The following is a 21853-nucleotide window of genomic DNA, read 5'->3' on the forward strand; positions in this document are numbered from 1 at the left end:
TCTGAGATCTCAAAAACTACTAATTCTGAAAATTTGAATTTGAGACCATAAGTAATAAGAGTTCTTCATGAATTTAATGATACTCACAGTGAATTAGAGTCCTAATGTTCACAAGCCTTTGAAATCATCACTATTTACAAGTTTTTGGTCGTCTACGTTAGATTTCCTCTCAGATCGAAAATTTAGCTTATTGGAAAACTATCCCTATTTGAATAAATGAGTTTTTAATATGTTTCCTTCAAGTTTGGTGGATTATTTAGAAGCGTGTCGATAAATAGATGACCTCTACCACATTTTGAACCAATGCTTCTATTCAGATCCACCAATCTTCTGTTGAAATAAAAAGAAAATTCGGTACAGATGCAATAGTTCAATAAATTATCCTTTGTTGTCAAAATAAAAAACTTAGCATTTGAATTTCCTAATATTTACTGGTTAGAGCTAGTGCTGATCTGAGTATTAGTGGAAAATTCTATATCTTCGTACCGGATGGGTGCTTACAAGTATCGGTATAAAACGGCAAATAATTGCTTTCTATGCTCATTCTGTAGACAAATCCTCACTATTTGTTTGAAGTCGTCTTCTTTATGCCAGTCTGTACAAAGAGACGAAGATCTTTTACCAATTATTTGTAAATACGCTCTAAAAACTGCTCTCGTAACAAGACACTCGTTGCAAAAATAGTCAATAAGTAGAAAACTGTCTTTTAAATGATAATATGTACTTTGTAACAGTTTTTGATAAGAAAACTTGAAAAATTTCAATACCCAAACAATAAGACGCAAACAATAAGGACGCAACAGATTACACGGACGCTAAGACCACGTAACACCACCGACAGGACGTTTGGTTAAAAGAAGGTAAAAGAGAACGCTACTGAGGGGGCTAAGGCTCATTCAAAGAAATACCTGAGTTGCTATCAATAAGAAAATGCCCTCTTCATCTCACAGATTAAATGCGCCCGATGGAGGATTAATGTCTATAGTAAAGTCCTTTTTTTGCTGTTGGTTCTTCCCTACCACCTTTGCACCGCTAATTTCATAATTTTTCCCTTTAAATCTGTGGGCAGTAGTTTGAAATCTTCCATTTCACGGCCATCAAGGATTTTCTTGATAAGCAAGTCTATCCTTACCTTTGCTTTAATCTTAAATGCTCCCTTTCCCGAAGTAACTGCACTGAGACCCATTCCTCTTTTAGGATTTCCACAATTTTTGCAATTTTAAACAGTTAACCTTAAAGTAAGTGTAGTATGGTATAATTTGCATCCAACTCTCACAGATGGGTCTTGCAGTACCAATGAATCTTTTTTAACATTCATCATTTTGTTTTTAACAATAAATGTTATAATTAAGGTGAAATACCTTTTAGATATTGCGGTAAAAATACCTTTTCGCTTTTGATTTTGGATCTACTATGGAAAGCAAACTATTAATTTGTTTATAATACCACAAAAGAGCCTCTAATGTAAAAAACTAAAATAAAATATATACTTAAAATTCCTTTAAAATCAACATCTAATAAGAGTGATTAACTCATAAAATTCAAAGGAGAAGCTGGGCATATAACAAGATGGGTAGGGGATTCGATAATGGCTCGTTGTAGCCAAAGCACGACCTGGCCGTTCAAATGTCACATAGTGAACTCAATATTGTAAAAAGGTCGTATGACGAAACTTACAGAGAGAGATTATAGTTAAGCGATTTCAGAACAAATAACACTATATAATTTACAAATGCAACATTGATATGATAAGCTGTCAAATAAGATGTTTGTGTTATATAGTTTGAATTTAAATTGCTTATTTAAACCACTGCCTGTATTATATCTGGAGAAATCTAGTTAAATAAGTATTGACCATTTTCATTAACTTCCAAAAAGTTGATAATAATATATTTTTGTAACTATTCTAAAATTTAGAGAAACAATAAATAAAATATTTAGGGAAGGGATTAGCTATGAGGTTAGCATACTGGACTCCCACGCGGAGGTCCCGGGTTCGAATCCAGCAGCTGACCCTTAGATTTTCTCTTCCTAGGAGCTTCTTACAGCTCACTGTCCGGTGATGGACAGTGTTGTCTGTAACGAGAGAACACTGTCCGGAGGCCGGCAGTGCACTGGAAAAAGCTCCGGGCGCTAATGACCTCAGCTGTTGATGCGCCAAAAAAAAAAAAAAAAAAAAAAAAAAAAAAAAAAATAAAATATTTACCAATTTTCGAATTTAACAACGATGGAAGAATAAAATATGTAGTTGTTTTCTAGAAAGTTTACAACTTTACATTCAGTAAATTGTGTTACAAATTAACAGTCTCACAATGCAAATTTATAATTATTGCACTATTTCAAGATGTTGCTGTTTCAGTATAAAATTGAATTTGAAATTTACGAGTGCAGAGCAGTAATGTCCAGTAATTAATAAATATGAAGTAAAAGTAATAAGCAATGGTGACTCTTCAAAATAATATTTAATAACTGACTTCCTATAGCCGATGAAATCGCGTGTCCAGCACGGCCTCAGACGTGGAATGGGATTGTCTAGAAGTGTTGGTGGTGATATCAGATTGATTAGAAATAGCAGAATGAAATTTTGTACGGTGAGATAATATTGAATCCTGTGGAAAGCATAATGAAGGGCACGAGGTTATATGGCGCAGAATTTTTAGCCGAAATGGATTAGGGATTAAGTAAAATGTATTAAGTAGGATTTTACAAATGGAAGATGGACCTTCAGAACTTTTAAGTGGATGAGAATTGAATTTTTGAAGAGATTTCGGCTTCATAAGTAAACGTTGCATACATACGTAATGTATACATATTCATGAATGATGTCTACATTTATGCTGTTGTTGTTCGCTTAGCATTATCATCTTGGATGAAAGTGATAACGCTTTATGAAGTTTTAGACTTTTTTATTGTCTACCGTAAAATGTAATTTATTACCTATAAATATTTTCGGAAAACATTCTTCACCAAACACATCTTGTAACATTTCTATATCATATTCTTTGAAATGCATTCTGTCCATCTTCATTTGAATATTTGGTGAACACACGTTTCGATTGACGGTTTCTGATTCAATTATTGCAGTTAGAATATAATCATCAAACTCATCATTAAATAGGGTAGGTATCCATTTTAAACTTACAGTATTCTTGTTAAGTGTAATATCTATACAGTTGAATGCTCTTGTTTTTAATGTCTACTGCAAGTAGAGGAGGTGCTATGTGATCTAGCATTGACCTTAAAAGTGTTAATCCACATGAGCTGTAACAAAAATTGTACACTTATTGCTTATTTTTTAAAGGTAGAAGACCAATTTGGTGCATTTTAATCAACTAGTGCACTATTATGAAGGTGGTAAGCAACAGCATCCTACAGGAAGATAGATACAATCCTGTTATAGCGCTTTCAGCTTTTATATCATAAGCAATAACAATGCTAATGCTAAAATAAAGTAATTTGGGTAACCTAAAACTACTTAATCACCTCACCTGTTCTAAATGCACACTTTTTAAACTAAGCACTCCATTGTACTGCACATTTTAGCATTGTAAGACATTGCAGATTGATTTACGCTGTAACTACAAGAAAAAAAAGTTATAAAAAGTCAATAAATTATATTTGAACAAAATGTTTTAAAAGAAAAATGCAATAATTACAAGTTTACTCGTTAAATAACTTATTGCACATTGCAGTAATTAGTGCTAAAAATATAAAAATTACGTCATAATAATTAAACTGATTTCTCTAAAATAAATTATAATTAGAATATAAACTTAAAAGAAATCAAACGAAAATTAATTAATAAGGAGATAGTGAACTATTTTCACATATGGAATAACGCAATTGAGGGAGCCTTATTAGTTCGCTATATTTTTATTAAATATTCAAGAAAATGGTAAATAGATTTATTAATAGAAGCAGAACTCTGCACTGTTAAAATTTTTACAAAACTGAACTTACGATATAAAAGTTAATCAGTTTTTTTTGAGCAACAAAATATTACTTTTAGAAACTAGTATGGCGCGTCGGCGTTTTATTTGCTACTCTGCCAAAGGTTCAAAGTTCAAAGGTTGCGGACTGATGATTTATTAAGTTTACATATTCTTGGGTTGGGTTTGCACTGACCTATGCACCTCTTAAACGCAGTGAATAAATGTGCTTACTTCATGTAGCGCCAAAATGATGAATACTGGTATTTAGCTTGTAAAATGAATTACTTTGTGCTAATCTTTATCCTGATGAGGAAGCCTCTTACAGTTAGAAGATTCTTATTAATTTGATTCTCTTAATAAAAGTATTCAATTTGTTTCTCAAGTTATAATCATGCTTAAATTGCATTCCCTCTCTAATTGATGTAAGAAAAATATTTAATTTTGTGATTAACAAACGACTGATTCACAATTCTAAACTAAAACCCACCTGAACGTATGGAATTGAACTGTGAGGTTCAACGAAACGCTCCAATCTTCAACGAATTCAATCGCTTCAGTCTAAAATTCTCCGAACTATCGTTAACCAGGGGCGGCTCTAGCTCGTGTAGCGCCCGTGTGCAATGAAACCCTGGCGCCCCCTAGGCCTGACCCCCCCCCCCCGCGGCTATAACTATTAACTTTGCCGTCGTAACAAGAAAGTTAATTTTAAGTTGAACAAAATGGTCGAAAAAGGAGCCGCTCGCGTTTGACACCGCCGCACTACCGGCGCCGCGCTGTCTGGCCGCTTCTTAACTTAAAATACGTGAAATAAGGTTTATTTCGAGTTGAAACAAAATGTTCGAAAAAAAAAGCCGCCCATAGGGCGCTCGCGTTTGATAACTGCCGCCACCGCGCTGGCAGGCCGCTTCTGTCATATCATTGTTATACCATGATGGTCCAAGACGATGCTCTTAGCTGTCTCAGGGAGCGCTGCGGCGCCCCCTGAGACGGCGGCGCCCGTGTGCATTGCACACCCTGCACTACAGGTTAAGCCGCCCCTGTCGTTAACGCTCCATTTTACGTTTCAAATCTAACCATCCACACAGACCTGGAAATTCCGTTTGTAGGTCAGGTAGCACGAACTTGTTACAAAAGTTTTAATCAGAACTTGCACTCTCATTCCAATCCTCTTGTCCGCCATTTATCATCTCATCACCTTCCAGATGATCCTCTCATGCGATTAAAAAGCCACTAACCTCGCGATTTTCTCTCTTCTGAAGAGAATATCTAATCCTGGAGACGACTTAGGGAGTGTTATCACTGGGTAACTTCTCCCCTCAATTAGTGTGTATGTAGTGGTGTCAGTTATTGTTATTGTTACTAATAGTGCATCTAGCGCTGGTGTAACTTAACAAAACCAAAAAAATTGTGATGTAACTTTTCAAAATAGAATTAATTAACGCCAAAAAATGCATCTTTTGGGGTCTTTTGAACAAGAAAAACGTCTTTGTTTAGCGATTAGTACGTATAAGTGTGCCAAGAACAGAATATCCGGGTAAAATATAACGGAAGTGGAAAAATCACTGAAATCTGCAACTTGATCGATAGCAATCTCCGATTTGACATAGTTCCGACCAAAAAAACATCGATCGATAATTGGTTCTTTATTTTATTTTTCTTATAATAAACTTTTTTAGCCAACACTATCTATTGTAACTTCCCTACATGAACCTATAGTTCTAAATTTTAATATAATCTTCCGAAAAAAATTCTAGCTGAATTTTGGAAGCAATTTACAGTATCGAAAACGGAATACGCAAGCCAAGTTTTGAATTTCCTGCAACATTACGTTTTAGAGATATTCTCTTCACTTGTTTTAATAGTTAATGAGAGAATTGTTTTTATTATGGTGTGTCAACATCTTAAGCCATTATAGCCAGAAGCTTTTTTTCATTACTCTGGTGTTCTCTCATTACACACTACATTGTCTATAACCGGACTGTGAGCTGTAAGATGCTCCTAACAAAATAAAATCTAAGGGCCACCAGATGGATTCGAACCCAGGATATCAGCGTGGGTATTATTACAAGTGTACAGATAAATTATACTATAAATAACAAACGATAACTGTTACAGTGTAGGTTGTTCCAATCATTTTTACATTTCTACCATCTTCAACCATTACTAGGGAATGACCTTTTCTTTTCACTATTTGAGAAATTAAAAGAATAATTTAATAGAGTACGAAAATTTCCGAAGTTAGCCGACGAACAAGCAAGCCGGAGAACCCGGTTCTCATTTTTCATGGAGGCTCTCTGCAGTTCAATTTACAGTGATAATTAGCGTTGCTTTTAGTAAGAGAAGAGTGTCCAGCGGCTGGCAGTGTGTTGAGAAGGATCGACTTAACATCTCTGATTTGACATAGTTTCTACCAAAAACATCGATCGATAATTGGTTCTTCATTTTATTTTTCTTAATAACTTTTAATCAACACTATCTAACTTCCCTTTATGAAGTTATAATTCTAAATTAAAACTGTCCGGTAGAACAGTTGAATAAGGATTTTTGATATAATCTGCCGAAAAAATTCTTGGTTAATCACCTCAGATGTTTGTATCCTAATGTTGTCTCTGGGTATCATCCTGGAATGCCGAGCTAACCAAATCATTGCAACTTAAATTATTTTAAAAGATTATTTTAAGTTGCAATGATTTGGTTAGCTTGGCAGATTTGTTAATTATTTTAAAAGAAACAAACCATATACAACTGTATTAATCTGCATAATCTTGATTGTGATCAAAATCTATTAGATAGGATTCGAAGTAAATACTTTTCATGATAGAAGGTAAGAATTTTAAACAAGATTGATAAACTAACAATATACGTAACATCTTTTAGAATTAGTTTCTTCTAGTTCATTTTTCACTTTAAAGCAGATGATATAAGTTGTATAAATAGTAAAAAACAAAGCCTGCATGCACTTCAGTAATAAATAAAACAAAAAACAACACAAAAGGAAGTGTAATAATTCTATGTTGTCTAAGATAATGTGGAAGTTTAAAATAAGTAAAAAAAAAAAATGACGCAATTATTATTACGTCACAATAATCAAGGGGTGAAGTGGGATGGTGAAGTTTGTGGGCCCCCACCCAAGTACTTGTAAAGCCCCCTGACCCTCTATATAACTTGTAGGGCCTCAACATGTCCGACAACTAGTTCCACAACAGACATGAACTCTGTAAGTATAATCAAGATTTCTATCTTGTCTCCGTATTAAACAAAAAAAAATGGTTTAAGTTCGCTTTAATTTGTGAATATTAATGATTTTTTTAAAATTCTTTTTGACTTACATTTTCAGGTTGTTTGAAGTAAGTTCACTACTTACAATTTTGAATTTATTTTTACGTTTTCTCAGCTCCTTGTATAGTTTATCGTTTTTACATTAAAAATAATAGTTATTTTTATAGAATAGTAGGTAAATCAGTGTTTTTTATAATCGATTTTGTAGTTATACACTAGCTCATGTGTTAATTAGGTGAGAGTATAAAAATTCGTTTGATTAAAAGTGAAATAGATTTGCTCTGTTTTAAATTAATTTAAATTGGTTCAAATACGTAAGTTAAAAAAACAAGATAAGGCGCAAGTTTGGGGTCAACTTATTTAATTTCTTATCGGGTTTTAAAGGCTTTTAAATTTATAAGTACTACTGACTGATTGAATTGCAGACTATTATATAATGGACTTATGGTTAGAACGCAGGTAATTTTATATTAAAATCGACTTAGAATAAAAAACTGTCGACTATTTCATCAAAAAATTCATTATCATAACTAAAAACAAACATAACCTATTCCTAAACTTAGAATGACTTACGGTTATCCATTTATCCTCAAATTTTGGGTACATATTTAACCATTTTTTAATATTTAATAGGTGATGAGCTGTCCATTCAATGAAATAGGACTTAATTGGAAAAACTCTTATCACTTTTCTCGCTCAAATTTTTTGAATTAACTAATTATAGGTATTGTAATATGGATGTTAAGAGAAAATCTTTTAAACAAATTTGGAAAATTAATTCAGAAAAATGGTCGGCTAATTTTGTCTAAAATCCAATTCTCGAGTCAGATAAAGGTACCCGGATATCAAATTTGAACTTTCTCCAATATTTGGGTGGGGAGGAGCCATGCTGACCAAACTTACCCTACAGGAACACACCTGCATGTCAATTTGTAAATACCACATTTTTTTGGACTCTGGGAATCTCTAAATAAAACAGAAATTGAAAACTGAAATAATTGCGATAGTTTCTTTTGTATGTAGCAAAAAATAGTTAAAAACAAAAAACAATCATTTCACGCGTTTAGGAAGGTTGCAGATTCTGAAATTGTTAATAAATTCACTGACTGTTAAAAGGTAAATATTAATTAGAAGTATACGAAATATTAATCTTCACTAATGAATTCCCTTAAAAATATTTCGCAAGAAAAAGAAAAGTGGCTTCACATTTTGATTAAAACTTAAGAAATAAGTGACTAATATCCAAAGTTGGGTGAATTTATATGTTTATGGAAATAATCGTTTAATTTGAATTATAAAATGAAAAGTGTGGAACTCGCCTGACGATCATTCGATCAAGGCGCTAAATTTATGAAAACAAAAACATGTAACACATTATTTTCAAAAAAAATAATAATAATTAAATTATATTAAAAATCTATCATGTTAAGGACATTCACCCACTTTTTAGTGAATTATTTTGTTAAATGTAAAAAATCTTCTGCAAAGAATATAAAAAAAGGAACGAATTATAATAATAAAGATGTCTACAATATTATTAATAAACCAAACGAGGTGAATGCCCATGATGACGTCACAGTCAGTTTATGTTATGAAGTTCGTCTAGTACTTGCGGTTTGTTTATGCAGTCTGCGTCCATTTTTATGGCTGATGAATAGAAAAGAGAGCAAAATATTTACCAAGTCACAATTTCTCACAGTGAACTGACACGCATTGTTTGTATTCTTCTAATATATCTTTTTTCCTTACAAACTCCTGATAAATGGTTATTCTTCTCAATCCAAATATTTCTACTCTACTTAAGTTTAAAAGTATGTACAAAAACAAAAGATTAAAATAAAAAAAACTTAGTTCTTTTAATGATGGTGTCATTCATAATTACCGTCATGTTGCCGACAAGCAGTGGGCTTACTTTCTCTAAAGCTGGCCCGCTTAATTAGACTCTTAAAAAGAGTCGGCTTACTGGCACCAGGAGGCTTAGTACAATTAGGGCTTTCTTTGTCCCGTAGATAGAGGTCATTGCGGTTTTCTTCGTTTGAAGTACAGAGGCGCTCTATATCTTCTGCCAATGCAATGATATGACAAGAGCCAAGATACCCCCAAAACGGAGATAGATTTGCTACTCGAAGGGCCTTTTAGACGGCTTTAGGGCCTGCTAGTAAACATTGAGGGAATGGTGTTCAAATACAATTCATTAGAAGTAATGATTAGATGTTTTTTTTTTTGCGTTTATTTGTGCTACAATCAGCGCGATAGCGCTATAAGTAACAATAATACAATAGAGTAATAAATGATAAGGTAACGAGTGGAGAAGACAAACCACATTAGAAGGCATCTCCAAAACATTAGATGGTTAGACACTATCTTCACTGGAGAGGAGATCACGAGGCCACTGTCTTTTAAGGCGTCTTGTCCGGGCTATCAGGAAGAGTTCTTGGTGGAAGATTTTTGAGCTAGAGAGTCAATATGAGATTTCAGGTTGAAGTGGTGTTTTCTGTATCGTGTTTTCAGCGACTTGTTTGGCAAAAGGAATGTCAAGGTCAGTGTGTATAGTCCAGGTTGGGAGACATAAAATGGAGCGTTTACAATAGTTAGAAGTATTTTAGATTGTAGCGATTGAATCCTTTGGAGATCGGAGCGTTTGGTTGAACCCCACAGCTCTATTCCATACGCCCAGATGGGTTTCAAAATAGAATTATAAATCAGTCTTTTGTTGTCTAGAGAGAGTCTAAGAGTCTTTTAAGTAGTCGATAGCGTCTGTTTAGTTCTGTACTTTTAAGTCTAGTGTGGGGGTTGATTAGATGTAGATCTACTAAGTATTAACTGTCGCAAGTCTTTATTCTTTCTTTCTTACTGTGGTACTTCGCCTTAACTAGGATCTAAGCCTCTTTTACAACTTACCAATCTGTACGGTCTTCCACCTTCTTTCTTTACTGTTGCACTTCCATACGATCAACTACTAAGACACTGTAGCCCCCGGGATGTTCTCGTATGCCTGTCTCGGACCAAGATCTCTCCCTCTCTTGTTACAAATATTGGTTGGCCAACTACCGCAGCCAAGAAATTTTAGCTCTTATCCCGTCTTAAAAGATCGTTTTCCTTAAAGACTACCTTTAGCTCCGAATTTCCTGGTACATCCTTCTCTTTTACTATTAGACTCAACTACTCATTATTAGACTCTCTTAGTTACTCATCTTTTCCAACAAATGAACGAAATTCAGATGCAGCAGTCAATGTCTTTGCTCCTTAAAAGACTTAATGTCCGAGAATTTATGTTAAAAAGTGGTTAATTAATACTTTGGGAGATATCCTTATCTCTTAGAGTCGGCTAAAGGTAGCGAAATTTCTGGCTACAATCCTATTCCTAATATTTTGCAGTGAAATATTCGCAATATTCAAAATATTTATCCAAATTTTAAAGTTTTAATTCTCACCAGAAACATGATATTTCAGCTCTTTCTTCTCGATGAATTTATACTTCTGGTAATATAATCACTGTTAAAAATAATAATCACTCACGCGCTTAATATTAGGTTAGTCTTTTTCGTTCTGTTACGCTATTTTAACCTTTTAGGTAGGTGATTTTTCAAAGTCTGATGCAGATGTCCATTATGTATCAATAACAGCAATCATTATTTAGGAAGCCATGTTTTACAATAGATACTTTAAATATTAGATAGCCGCGATTAGATTAGAGAGAAAAAAATCTGTCGATCAAAACACGAGGGAATTAAAAATTATGAAACAATAGAAACTTTAGCAAACATCATTAAATGAAAAATGAATATCTAATGGAGACAGTTTACCGAACAGACATGTAAATAGGAGAGACAATGCAATAATACATCAGTCCTTGTGCACTTACAGAGTTATGCAATCATCTCTTTACATCTGAGATGTGAGCCGGTATAGAAATCGACTTAAAAGAATCGACTCGTAGAAGAAGAAAGTTTGTCAATAACTGCATCCTACGCAGCCAATCTCAATTATCGATATTTAAATCATAATAAATATTTCAAGTTCAAATAAATGTTGCATGCCATTGAGTCATAGTTTGAAATAAATATTCTTTCACAATTTAGATAATGGCACTACTGTTTGTCCGTGTTTATTTATTGCTTTATAATAATTGCAAAATACTCTCGCGCTTTTGCAAATTTAATGGAAGTACAATTAATGAAATGGGAAGAAAGTATATGAAGTGTACATGGTATAAATGCGACAATCGGGACCTGTTTTAGCATTACAATGCCTGGCTGTCAAACCTATTTTTCCCTTACAAATTTTAGTTAAAACACTGTTAATTCTGGCAAAATTTCATGAAAATAAGTACTAAAAGAATTCGGAGGTGATCTATCATTTTGCTAAGATCTAATCATAACCTGGTTGAAACCGAACTGGGATTTGAGGTATAAATAGATAAGAATCTTAATGGGTATTGTAGTCTATGATTGATAGCGAGGAGAGAAGATTAGTTTTAGGGTCTTTGGTAGATGTAAGTTGACGGTGGAAGGGCTTTGGCTGTTTTCCCCTTAATTTTATAGTCTAGTACAGTCCATCCTGGTTAGTCAAATCCAGCATTCGATTTTTTGTGTAGATTCGGTGAATCGAACCCTAAGAAAAATCTCTCTTTCAACAGTTTTTATATTGAAACTTACTGCCTTCAATTTACAGAGATCTAGAGTGATCGATAGCACTTGAAAGCTTATCGATGTTTCTTAAAAGGAACCCTTTAAAATGTAACGAAAACATTATTAACAAAAACGACAAGTCTATCAAAATGATCGGGTTCAGTCAGTTAAAAAAAACTTGATCTTGTCACTATTTTGTAGATTAAAAATCATTTCTCTTCAGTAAACCATGAACTTTTTCGCTACATTTTTAAACACCACTAGCATTGCATGGTTGTTAAACAGAATGGTAAGTGATAAGTAGCCGTTATGAAGAGAATCCAATGAATCTCTGCCGCGTAACCTCCTCAGTTTTCATGAGGGAAAAGTACACTGTTTATTGATTTTTTATGAGTGGACGGTACTCCTTGAAATAAGCACCTGATCGATAGACGAAGCCAGCAGAGATAAGGATTACTTTTCACCTAATTTTTCTGCTGAGGGACATCTGCTGTCCACATTGAGAACAATTAATCGTTTTAAGAGGATTTTGTCATTATAAAAATGTATTCAAAAGAATTATCATCCTCCAAAGGAATTATCATCCTCCAAAGGAATTATCATCCTCCAAAGGAATTATCATCCTCCAAAGGAATTATCATCCTCCAAAGGAATTATCATCCTCCAAAGGAATTATCATCCTCCAAAGGAATCAAAGTTTAATAACAAGAAAATTTCCCATTTTGGACAACAAAATGAGAATTTTATATTTCACCAATAATGTTACATAAGTCAGTTTTGCCCAAGTGAAATATATTAATTTAATGGACAGAATTTAGGCACTAATGATCGCCAAATTGAAGTTGTTTTGTAACAATGTTCAACAGATTTTATGTAAGGGAAACTTCGCACGTTCACGATAAGTTTCGTGATTTATAACTAACACTCATTTAAAATAAACTGCTCCACAAAAAAAGTGGCGCACTTTGAAAAAAGCGTTTATTTTTTGTTTTATCACATTTTGGGTAAAGATTATTAGTTTTTAATTATTTTCATAAACTGTCTGGGAACAATTAATCGAATCAAGGTCCTAAGTTTCACGTAAATAGAGAAGCAATTCCTCGTTTAATCCCCTTCGGTCTTTTTGTGTAAACAAAAACGTGAACTTTACCTCAACAGTAAATAAATTTATTGACCTCTACAGTTGCGTTTCGACTTTTTTCAAGCTGAAAGCATTGCAAACTCTGAATTACAGCAGAGCAAGTGGCCCGTATTATTGCATTAGTTGAGGATAGACGGAGTCAGCGGTACGCAGCTCGAACGTTAGGGTTGCCTGAGACCACCGTCCGTAGAGCCATCCATCGTTACCGGGAGACAGGCCTCTGCACTCGCAGACAAGGTTCGGGTCGACCAAGAGCCACAGAAGCACTTGATGACCGATTTATCAGAATTCACACTCTAAGAAATCGTACATCAACTGCTTCTGAAACAGCTCAAACACTGCTTACTGTTCGTGGAGTTTCATTCAGTGCCGAAACCGTATGAAGAAGGTTTGCTGAAATGAATTTACGCTCTAGGAAGCAAGCCACGGGACCATTGCTCACCGTAGACCATCGGAGAGCCCGTCTAGAGTTCGCTAGGGAACACCGCAACACGTCTGAGAACGATTGGAGAAACGTTCTCACTTCAGACGAGTCCCGTGTTGCTCTCTATGCACCTGATGGGTTTACCCAGTTTACCGAAGGCCTGGGGAGCGCTACGCTCCGTGCAATATTTCTGGTAGACTACCATTCGGAGGTGGTTCAGTGCTGGTGATGGCTGGGATTTCTATGGAGGCCAAGACTGAGCTCCACGTGTTCAACAGGGCAATCTTGAATGCAGATTTGTATGTGAGGGAAATTTTGCAGCAATATGTGATACCCTATGCACCATTTATTGGGGAGAATTTTATTTTTATGCAAGATAATGCCCGACCACACACTGCCGCCTGTGTTGGTCAATATCTACAGGACACTAGCATTCGTGTTTTGAGGTGGCCAGCACGCAGCCCGGATTTAAATCCAATTGAACATCTTTGGGATGAGCTGGGTAGGCGATTAAGATGGAGAAATAATCCTCCCAGGAGCTTAGAAGAGTTGCGAGGTGCTCTGGTGGAGATATGGGAGGAATTAACACAAGATTTCGTGAGAAATTTAATAAGGAGTATGCCGAGGAGGTTGGATGCAGTGAGCCGAGCAATACACGTTACTAAAATTCTTTTTCTCTTTTTTAATCGGAAGAAATACTTTTTTTTCCAAACTCATTTTTTGCCGAGAAGTACTTTTTTGTTAAATTAAAGGTTTTCATTTCTTTTAGATCATTTTTTATTTTATTTTAGCCCTCCCGTAACTTTATACTTCTTATATTTGCTAACTAAAATAAAATGTAGAACAAAAAAGTTACAGAGAAAAAAAAATAACGCATTTTTAAAGTGCGCCACTTTTTTTGTGGAGCAGTGTATATTAATTAATATATTTATTACTAATATTTCTCACTGAAATAACAAATAAAGTCCACACATTTTTTTAACAAGTACCTTCTTAATAATGACAAGAAAAATATTAAGATTGTTCATTGTTTTTGGTGACTGATTCATTAATCCCAAGGGAAGAAAGATTATTGCCTATTTCAGGCATTTTTTTATTTATTTATTTTTTTGCCAGGCTTTCGACCTTTGGTGTAGGTCAAGTTCAGGGCATATAATTTTCAACAATTGATATTTATTTACATTGTGGATGTTAACCTTAAAAATTGGTTGGTACTTCGCCCCATTGTGAAAATGCCTTAAAGTCTTCAACCAAAATTCTTCAAATTTACCATTAAAGCACTTATTCTTATTTTTACACTTAATTAAAATTAAATTAAACTATAAACTTAAACTTAATAACTTGAGTACCAGCGAGGAATATGACGAGAATAATATAAACAGTTGAACCAATTCTACCGATCTAGCCTGCAACAAATAATTAGAAGGATTGAATCCTCTGCAACCATTCTGGTTTGGCTCTAAGCCAATAGTTGATTACTATTCTGCAAGGCACTTTTCTTACCCTGCACTATGCCGGAATGTTTTGGAGGAGTGTGGTCTTGCAAGTCTAATGTACAAGATACACACGATGGGAAAGAATGTTACAAATAAGTCTCTAATGCCTTCTTTTTTTTAAAAAAAAAAACTGGCGTGAATCTTTTACCAACATAATTAGTCTGTTCCTTTTGATCTTATAACCTGTACGTGCAGAACCTTCGACTGTTAATGGTCTTCAATTTTTTGTTTTCATTTTTGCTTTTTTGTTTGTTCCTTTCTCGCCAGAAATTCACAGTTTTGACCTTATTTTTTCTTGAATTTTTTTTAGAAGGTTTGTAATAGTGCAGATTTTAGAGGATGACTTTTCAGCGGGAATATCGGTTTAGGGAACCAGAAAAGATGGTTATACAAACTGGTCTTGTTGTCCTTTCATTTATCATTTTCATTTCACTGCTATCATTTCGTCAGGATAGATCCTTTCGTCAGACATTTCGCCTCAGCTTGAAAAGTGTCTGTAAACATGGAAAGAGATAAAAAATGTGTAACACTTCTTGCGTTACAATCTATCGCATGTTTGATTGTAAATCTAACTTCTAACAATCAGATTACATAAAAACCCCAATCCCACACTTAATTACAGCTAAAAAATATGGTGCTGAAAACAAAACAAAGAATGTTCAAGAATTCTTTTGTTAATTAATGGATTGAAAAGAGAAATAATTTTCTAAAATCTCTTAAAATTGCATCCTTGGTACAGATCGTTCTCTAGACTTGTTACAACTTTCAAAAAGCATAAAGGAAGTAAAATCTAAAAGGTGATATGTTTGTGTTCCACATTCTTACAAAAATTTCCCTCGTGAAGGACTTTTTTATTGAAATCTCTGATAATTGTATTTAAATAAATAGATGATGAACTGAATGAAATAACTTAATCTTTTGTAAACTTTATGATCTTATTACTATCTTAAGAAAGAACATTATTAAGAAAATAACAATAATAATAATTTGTTTGCGCAGGTGATACTGGCGTGCTGTTTACTGGCGACAGCAGTAGCTTACCCACAACAAGGTCAGGGAGGACCGCCAGCCCCTCTAAAACCCACCACACCACCAGTACCAATTGTTGCACTAAACAACAACATTAACTTCGATGGTTCTTACAATTACAAGTAATATGAATAGTACAGTATGTAGTAGGGTTAAATGAGTGCCAAATTTCATATTTATTAAGCAGGCAGTGTTATTCGATTCTACCAAATTCTGAGTTAGTTGAAATAAGTAAGCTACAAGTTATTTTCAAGTTAATTTCTCAGCTGCCCCAATGTAGTTTACTGTACGCTGAAGTTAATCAAGATGCAAATTTATCTTGCCCTATTACCGCAGATCGTGAGTTTCAATTATTGTATTAATATTTAATAACGATCAATATTTAATCGTGCAATGATGGCATAGCAAGCAGGAGTTCCCGGTTCAAATCCGGGCAACTTTATCTCAAAATTCCTCTACATAGGAGCTTCTACAGCTCATTTTTAAAGTGATAAATATTAACTGCACCTACAGGACAGGCTGCCCTTCTGGCAGCAGTGCTCTGGCAAGTTCCTTGGAGCCAACAAACTCAGAATTTGGAGCGTCATAAATAAAAAAGAAAGAAAGAGAAGAACTAATTAGATGCAAAAGTTATTGGTTAGTACCAATTCCATTGTTACAATTTAATATTTGTGGTGTGTGACATTGTGTGAGGTCGCTAAAACACAACATACGCACACATCAACTACCTTTACAATCCCTAAGTATAGTGCGAGTGTTTAGGGTGTCAGGTTAACAATCTTTCGTAAGTTTTGAATACTAGCAGGGATACCACACTTCCTTGGCACTTGTTCCAATCTAGACCGATTCCCTTTACGTGTGCATGAACAACGATAATATAATACTATACCTCGGTTTAGTGTATTAATACTTGGCCTCATTATCCCCTCTAAGATTAGATCTCCTCATTTTAAACTGCAGATAACTCGGATCTTAGAAAAAAAAAAAAAAGATTCTGTTATAAAATCTTTAACATCACAGGTACCACACTGTGCAAATTATTGACACCATTTTCTGTTTTTGCTTTTTTTTTTTTTTTTTTTTTTTTATCCAAATTTGATCTCTCTGATTATGATTCAAAGTGTCTTTGGATACCCAAGTCTTGGAAGTCCTAGCATGTCTTCGTAAAGTGAATAAAAGCCTCTAATCACGATCTCAAAGGCGAATAACATCAGTTATTCTGATAAATTATTGCTTGATCAAGGATTCAAATTAACGTGGAATCTGTCCAAATAAAAATAACAACTCGTCTTTTTTGCCAACGTTTCGACAAATATATTGCCTTCTTCAGGGCGTGGCAATGCGGGTTGGTTGAGTTACAGAAAACAGTTTTAGCACATCCACGCCCTGAAGAAGGCAATATATTTGTCGAAACGTTGGCAAAAATGACGAGTTGTTATTTTTATTTGGACCGATTCCTCGCCAATTTGAATCCTAAATTTAATTTTTTAAGGTCACTAAACCAATATACAGGGTGTATACGGAGGAGTGGTCGAAACTTCGGGAGGTGATTCAGCAGCTCAAATGCAGCAAAAAATATTCTATTCATTCTGGCCCGATTCTCAATAGTGTCCAAGATATTTGCATTTTTAACTTTTCCGTCGATATTCGCGTTTTTCGCCATAAAAACGGCTGTAACTTTTCTATTCTTTATCATACAACAAATCTGTTTATTCCAAACGAAAGAGCATTAAATTTCCTATAAATTTGCTTGGTACAGAGCCTCAAAACGATTCTTATAACAATGAAATTGTTACTTAAATGTCCAAAAATTTCGTTCTAGATGATTTTTGTTAAAATTTTCAACTGCATTTTCTCAATGGTTAATGAATCAAGGAATCACATAATTTCAGAAAAAGTTGCGCATTTATTGAGCTTCAAGATCATATGGATTTTTTTGGTTTTTAATAAAACCCTACCCCGAACAGAGGGGTGTAAATGCAGAAAACTGGGATTTTGCAAACTGACTTTTCATTACTAATTTACTCAAATGTCAATTTTTGGAGAAGGGACAAAAATAAAAGTAGCCATTTTAGTTTTTCACAATTATTATTTAATAAAACGGAAGTAGAAAATAAAGTAGCAATTAAACGCAGTAGTTGACTACAATTGTTTCTGCAACTTATTTTAATGACATAATTGAGGTTTTTTTTATCAAAGTTCATTAATAATAATTCAAAAATAAAATGGTTGTATTCTTTTTGCTCGTTCTCCAAAAATTGATTAGTTTTGAATTATTATTAATTAACTTTGATAAAAAAAACCCTCCATTTTGTCGTTAAAATATGTTGCACAAACAATTGTAGTCAAGAAACTAAAAATTTGCCACAATTCTTTCCCACTTCCTTGTTTGAAAAGTTCGAACGATTTTTGTAGCAATTTTAACTAGGCACCTGCCTATTGTACTTTTTCACTTCTGTGTTTTATTGCTACTTTATTTTTTACTTCCGTTTTATAAAATAATAATTGTTCTAAACTAAAATGTTACAAAATTGGTGAAAATTGACATTTGAGTAAATTAGTAATGAAAAGTCAGTTTGCAAAATCCCAGCTTTCTGCATTTACACCCCTCTGTTCGGGGTAGGGTTTTATTAAAAACCAAAAAAATCCATATGGTCTTGAAGCTCAATAAATGCGCAACTATTTCTGAAATTATGTGATTCCTTGATTCATTAACTATTGAGAAAATGCAGTTGAAAATTTTAACAAAAATCATCTAGAACGAAATTTTTAGACATTTAAGTAACAATTTCATTGTTATAAGAATCGTTTTGAGGCACTGTACCAAGCAAATTTATAGGAAATTTAATGCTCTTTCGTTTGGAATAAGCAGATTTGATGTAGGTTAAAGGATAGAAAAGTTACAGCCGTTTTTATGGCGAAAAAGGCGAATATCGACGGAAAAGTTAAAAATGCAAATATCTTGGACACTATTGAGAATCGGGCCAAAGTGAATAGAATATTTTTTGTTGCATTTGAGCTGCTGAATCTCCAGCCGAAGTTTCGACCACTCCTCCGTATACACCCTGTATATTCACATTTGTAACATTGAGGTATGTCTACATCAAATATTGCTTGATCCTTCGTATTACTTTTTATCAATCTTGGCTTAAATATAACTATTCTTCCTACGTTCTCATGGAAATTTGTCATTACGTTTTTGTTATTAGATTGGGTAAGTCTTCGAATAATTATGGTGTCCAAAAACTGACTTTTAGCTATTTTAATTCCACTTTTAGAGGATCAAGCGCACTTAAAATTTATCTTCTAGCTTTAAACAGCATACTCGTACGCTTTACCATGGTGATGGGTCTAGTAAATAATGATACAAGGATAGCTAACATTTATTTGTTATAAATATACAATAGTTCCTCAAACTTTGGGCATATTCCCGCTGTTAATAATGCGAATCCTATGAGATTCGAAAATATTTGTGAAGCTTATCTTCCTATAAAATGACCAAAAAAAAAAAACTTCCTAGTTGTTTATGGACTCCAGAAGATTGCACGTGACGTCTCAGCTCGAGTGGCCACGAAAAGTGATTACACGAAAATGATTAGAAGTGCTAAAAGTGATCATCCTTGTATAATCATTTAACTTCTAGAGCGCTTGTGGCTTAGAAAAAGGAAGTGAAATACTAGACGACTTTCTCCCACGACAAATCTTAAAATCTACTGTTATAATGTATCAAAATACACAAATATAATCTCATAAAATAAAAACAAATATCCTTCCGCATTTTTTCTAACGTTCACTTGCCCTTAACTAAAATACAAACATGAACACTAAACTTTTACTTCAAGCTCAAAGAAGAGTTGCCGAGCTTCTTGATCAAATGCCAATATATTTAAGGCTTTCCATGTCCACTGATAAAGCCTTTAGGCAATAAACTCTTTGCGTGAACTACCCAATCAAAAACAACAGTAAGTCAAAATTAAAAATGATTTTCATTACTAGCCTAGCATTATACTCGTAGTTTCCATTAAGTGAAAAAAGGTTTCACTTCAAATCTATTGGCCGTGAATTTCAGTAAACATAGTTTTGAGTCGTTAACAATTTTCTTGAAAACATTTAAAGCTTTCTTTAAATTTTGTACATAAATTACAGCAACGTAATTCTGATTTTTTTTTCTCTGATAAAATTCAAACATTAGGTTATCAATGTGAAGTTGACAGTTTCATTTTAAACGCCACTTTTAAGTGCAAATATCAAGGATTCTTTGCCTTGAACCCATAAAAATTTCAACGTCCACCTTCAGACCTGATTATTAAACCTCTTTACAGTGAATTGAGGTTCAAAAAAAATCCGAAAAACATTCTTTTTCTTAATGAAGAACGAAAGAAAAATTAACTAATGCATGATCTTCACGAAATAATAGTTGGAATAATCAAATAAGTTAATTAAAGTATATTACATGATAAGACGAGCTAAATGCTTTAATGTACCTAAACGTTGGCAGCGATTTGATTGAAATAATCGTTTATTATGTCTGTTAGCGAATTTATTTTTGTATTTAAGTACTTTTGTGCATTGTAAATAAATGATATCAGTCTGAACATTAATAACTTCTGTAACTGATTTGTAAAATCCAAATTTATTTTATAAATAATAATTATTTTGCTTTCAGTTTTGAAGGTGGCGATGGAACTAGAGCAGAACAGACTGGGCAACTGAAAACTATAGGAAATGAAGCTGGCGAGGTATCCCAGGGATCTTATTCTTATGTTGGTGATGATGGTAAAACTTATTCAATTTCGTATATCGCCGATGAGACTGGATATCATCCAGTTGGCGAACATTTACCACAAGCACCACCAACACCAGAGGCAATTCTAAGAAGTTTAGAATTTTTAGCTACAGCACCGCCACAACGAGACGAATCACAACCACAACAGCAACAGTATCAACAACAACAACAGCAGCCACAACAACAACAACAACAGTACCAACAGCAGCAACAACCATTCCAACAGCAACAACAACGGCGACAGAAATTTTAGAACTTCAATTAAAATTTAATAAAGTCGTTTCATTACTGTGATCTCTCATGCAGTACGATTTAAGATTCGATTTTTTGACTAAAATCCAAGAAATTACGCTCAGTTCTGCAGTGACAAATCTTACGAAATATCTGTTATGGGTAGGGAAAAATAACTTGATATCTAACAGATTATATATATTTATTTTTTTATATCGAAAATAAACTGTAAAATAATTTTTTACGAAATTAAAATAATTTATAAAAAAAAAAAAAAAGAACCAATTCCTATACATTTATATGAACACATCATTTCAGCCACACAATCACCAATATTTTTTGAAATAAGTATATTACGAGTATTTAAAGAAATGATTACTGCATTTCTAGCTAGAAATAACAAAACTACGTTTATGTAGTTTTTAACATTTACATTGGTATCATGTGTTGTAACTACAATTGTAAATGCCGCAGGCCTGATGTAGCTCTTTAAGCCTCATGCAAGCAACCACTTACTTCATGTATTTCGATATATATATATAAACTGCTCCACAAAAAAAGTGGCGCACTTTGAAAAAAGCGTTTATTTTTGGGGAAAGATTATTAGTTTTAATTATTTTCATAAACTGTCTGGGAACAATTAATCGAATCAAGGCCCAAAGTTTCTTGTAAATAGAGACGCAATTCCTCGTTTAATCCCCTTCGGTCTTTTTGTGTAAACAACAACGTGAACTTCACCTCAACAGTAAATAAATTTATTGGCCTCTACAGTTGCGTTTCGACTTTTTTCAAGCTGAAAGCATTGCGAACTCTCAATTACAACAGAGCAAGTGACCCGTATTATTGCATTAGTTGAGGATGGACGGAGTCAGCGGTACGCAGCACGAACGTTAGGGTTGCCTGA

General features: G+C 33.8%; 1 protein-coding gene across 1 annotated transcript; it reads left to right on the top strand.

The window, feature by feature from the left end:
- The first annotated feature begins 6994 nt into the window (after positions 1-6994).
- Positions 6995-21495, top strand: LOC141452725 (endocuticle structural glycoprotein SgAbd-3-like). Its single transcript, XM_074125114.1, has 3 exons — positions 6995-7149; positions 15903-16054; positions 20599-21495. Exons 1-3 carry the CDS (start codon positions 7141-7143, stop codon positions 20969-20971), a joined length of 534 nt encoding a protein of 177 aa, XP_073981215.1. The 5' UTR covers positions 6995-7140; the 3' UTR covers positions 20972-21495.
- Positions 21496-21853: the final 358 nt, after the last annotated feature.

This window comes from Rhodnius prolixus, unplaced genomic scaffold, assembly GCF_049639745.1.
Source record: "Rhodnius prolixus isolate KJV_2025 unplaced genomic scaffold, Rpr scaffold_3, whole genome shotgun sequence".
In the NCBI taxonomy this organism is placed as follows: domain Eukaryota; kingdom Metazoa; phylum Arthropoda; class Insecta; order Hemiptera; family Reduviidae; genus Rhodnius; species Rhodnius prolixus.

Coding starts and splice junctions, on each gene's coding strand:
- LOC141452725 (XM_074125114.1), top strand. Junction 16,055..20,598: donor GATGGTTCTTACAATTACAA/GTAATATGAATA, acceptor TTTTGCTTTCAG/TTTTGAAGGTGGCGATGGAA.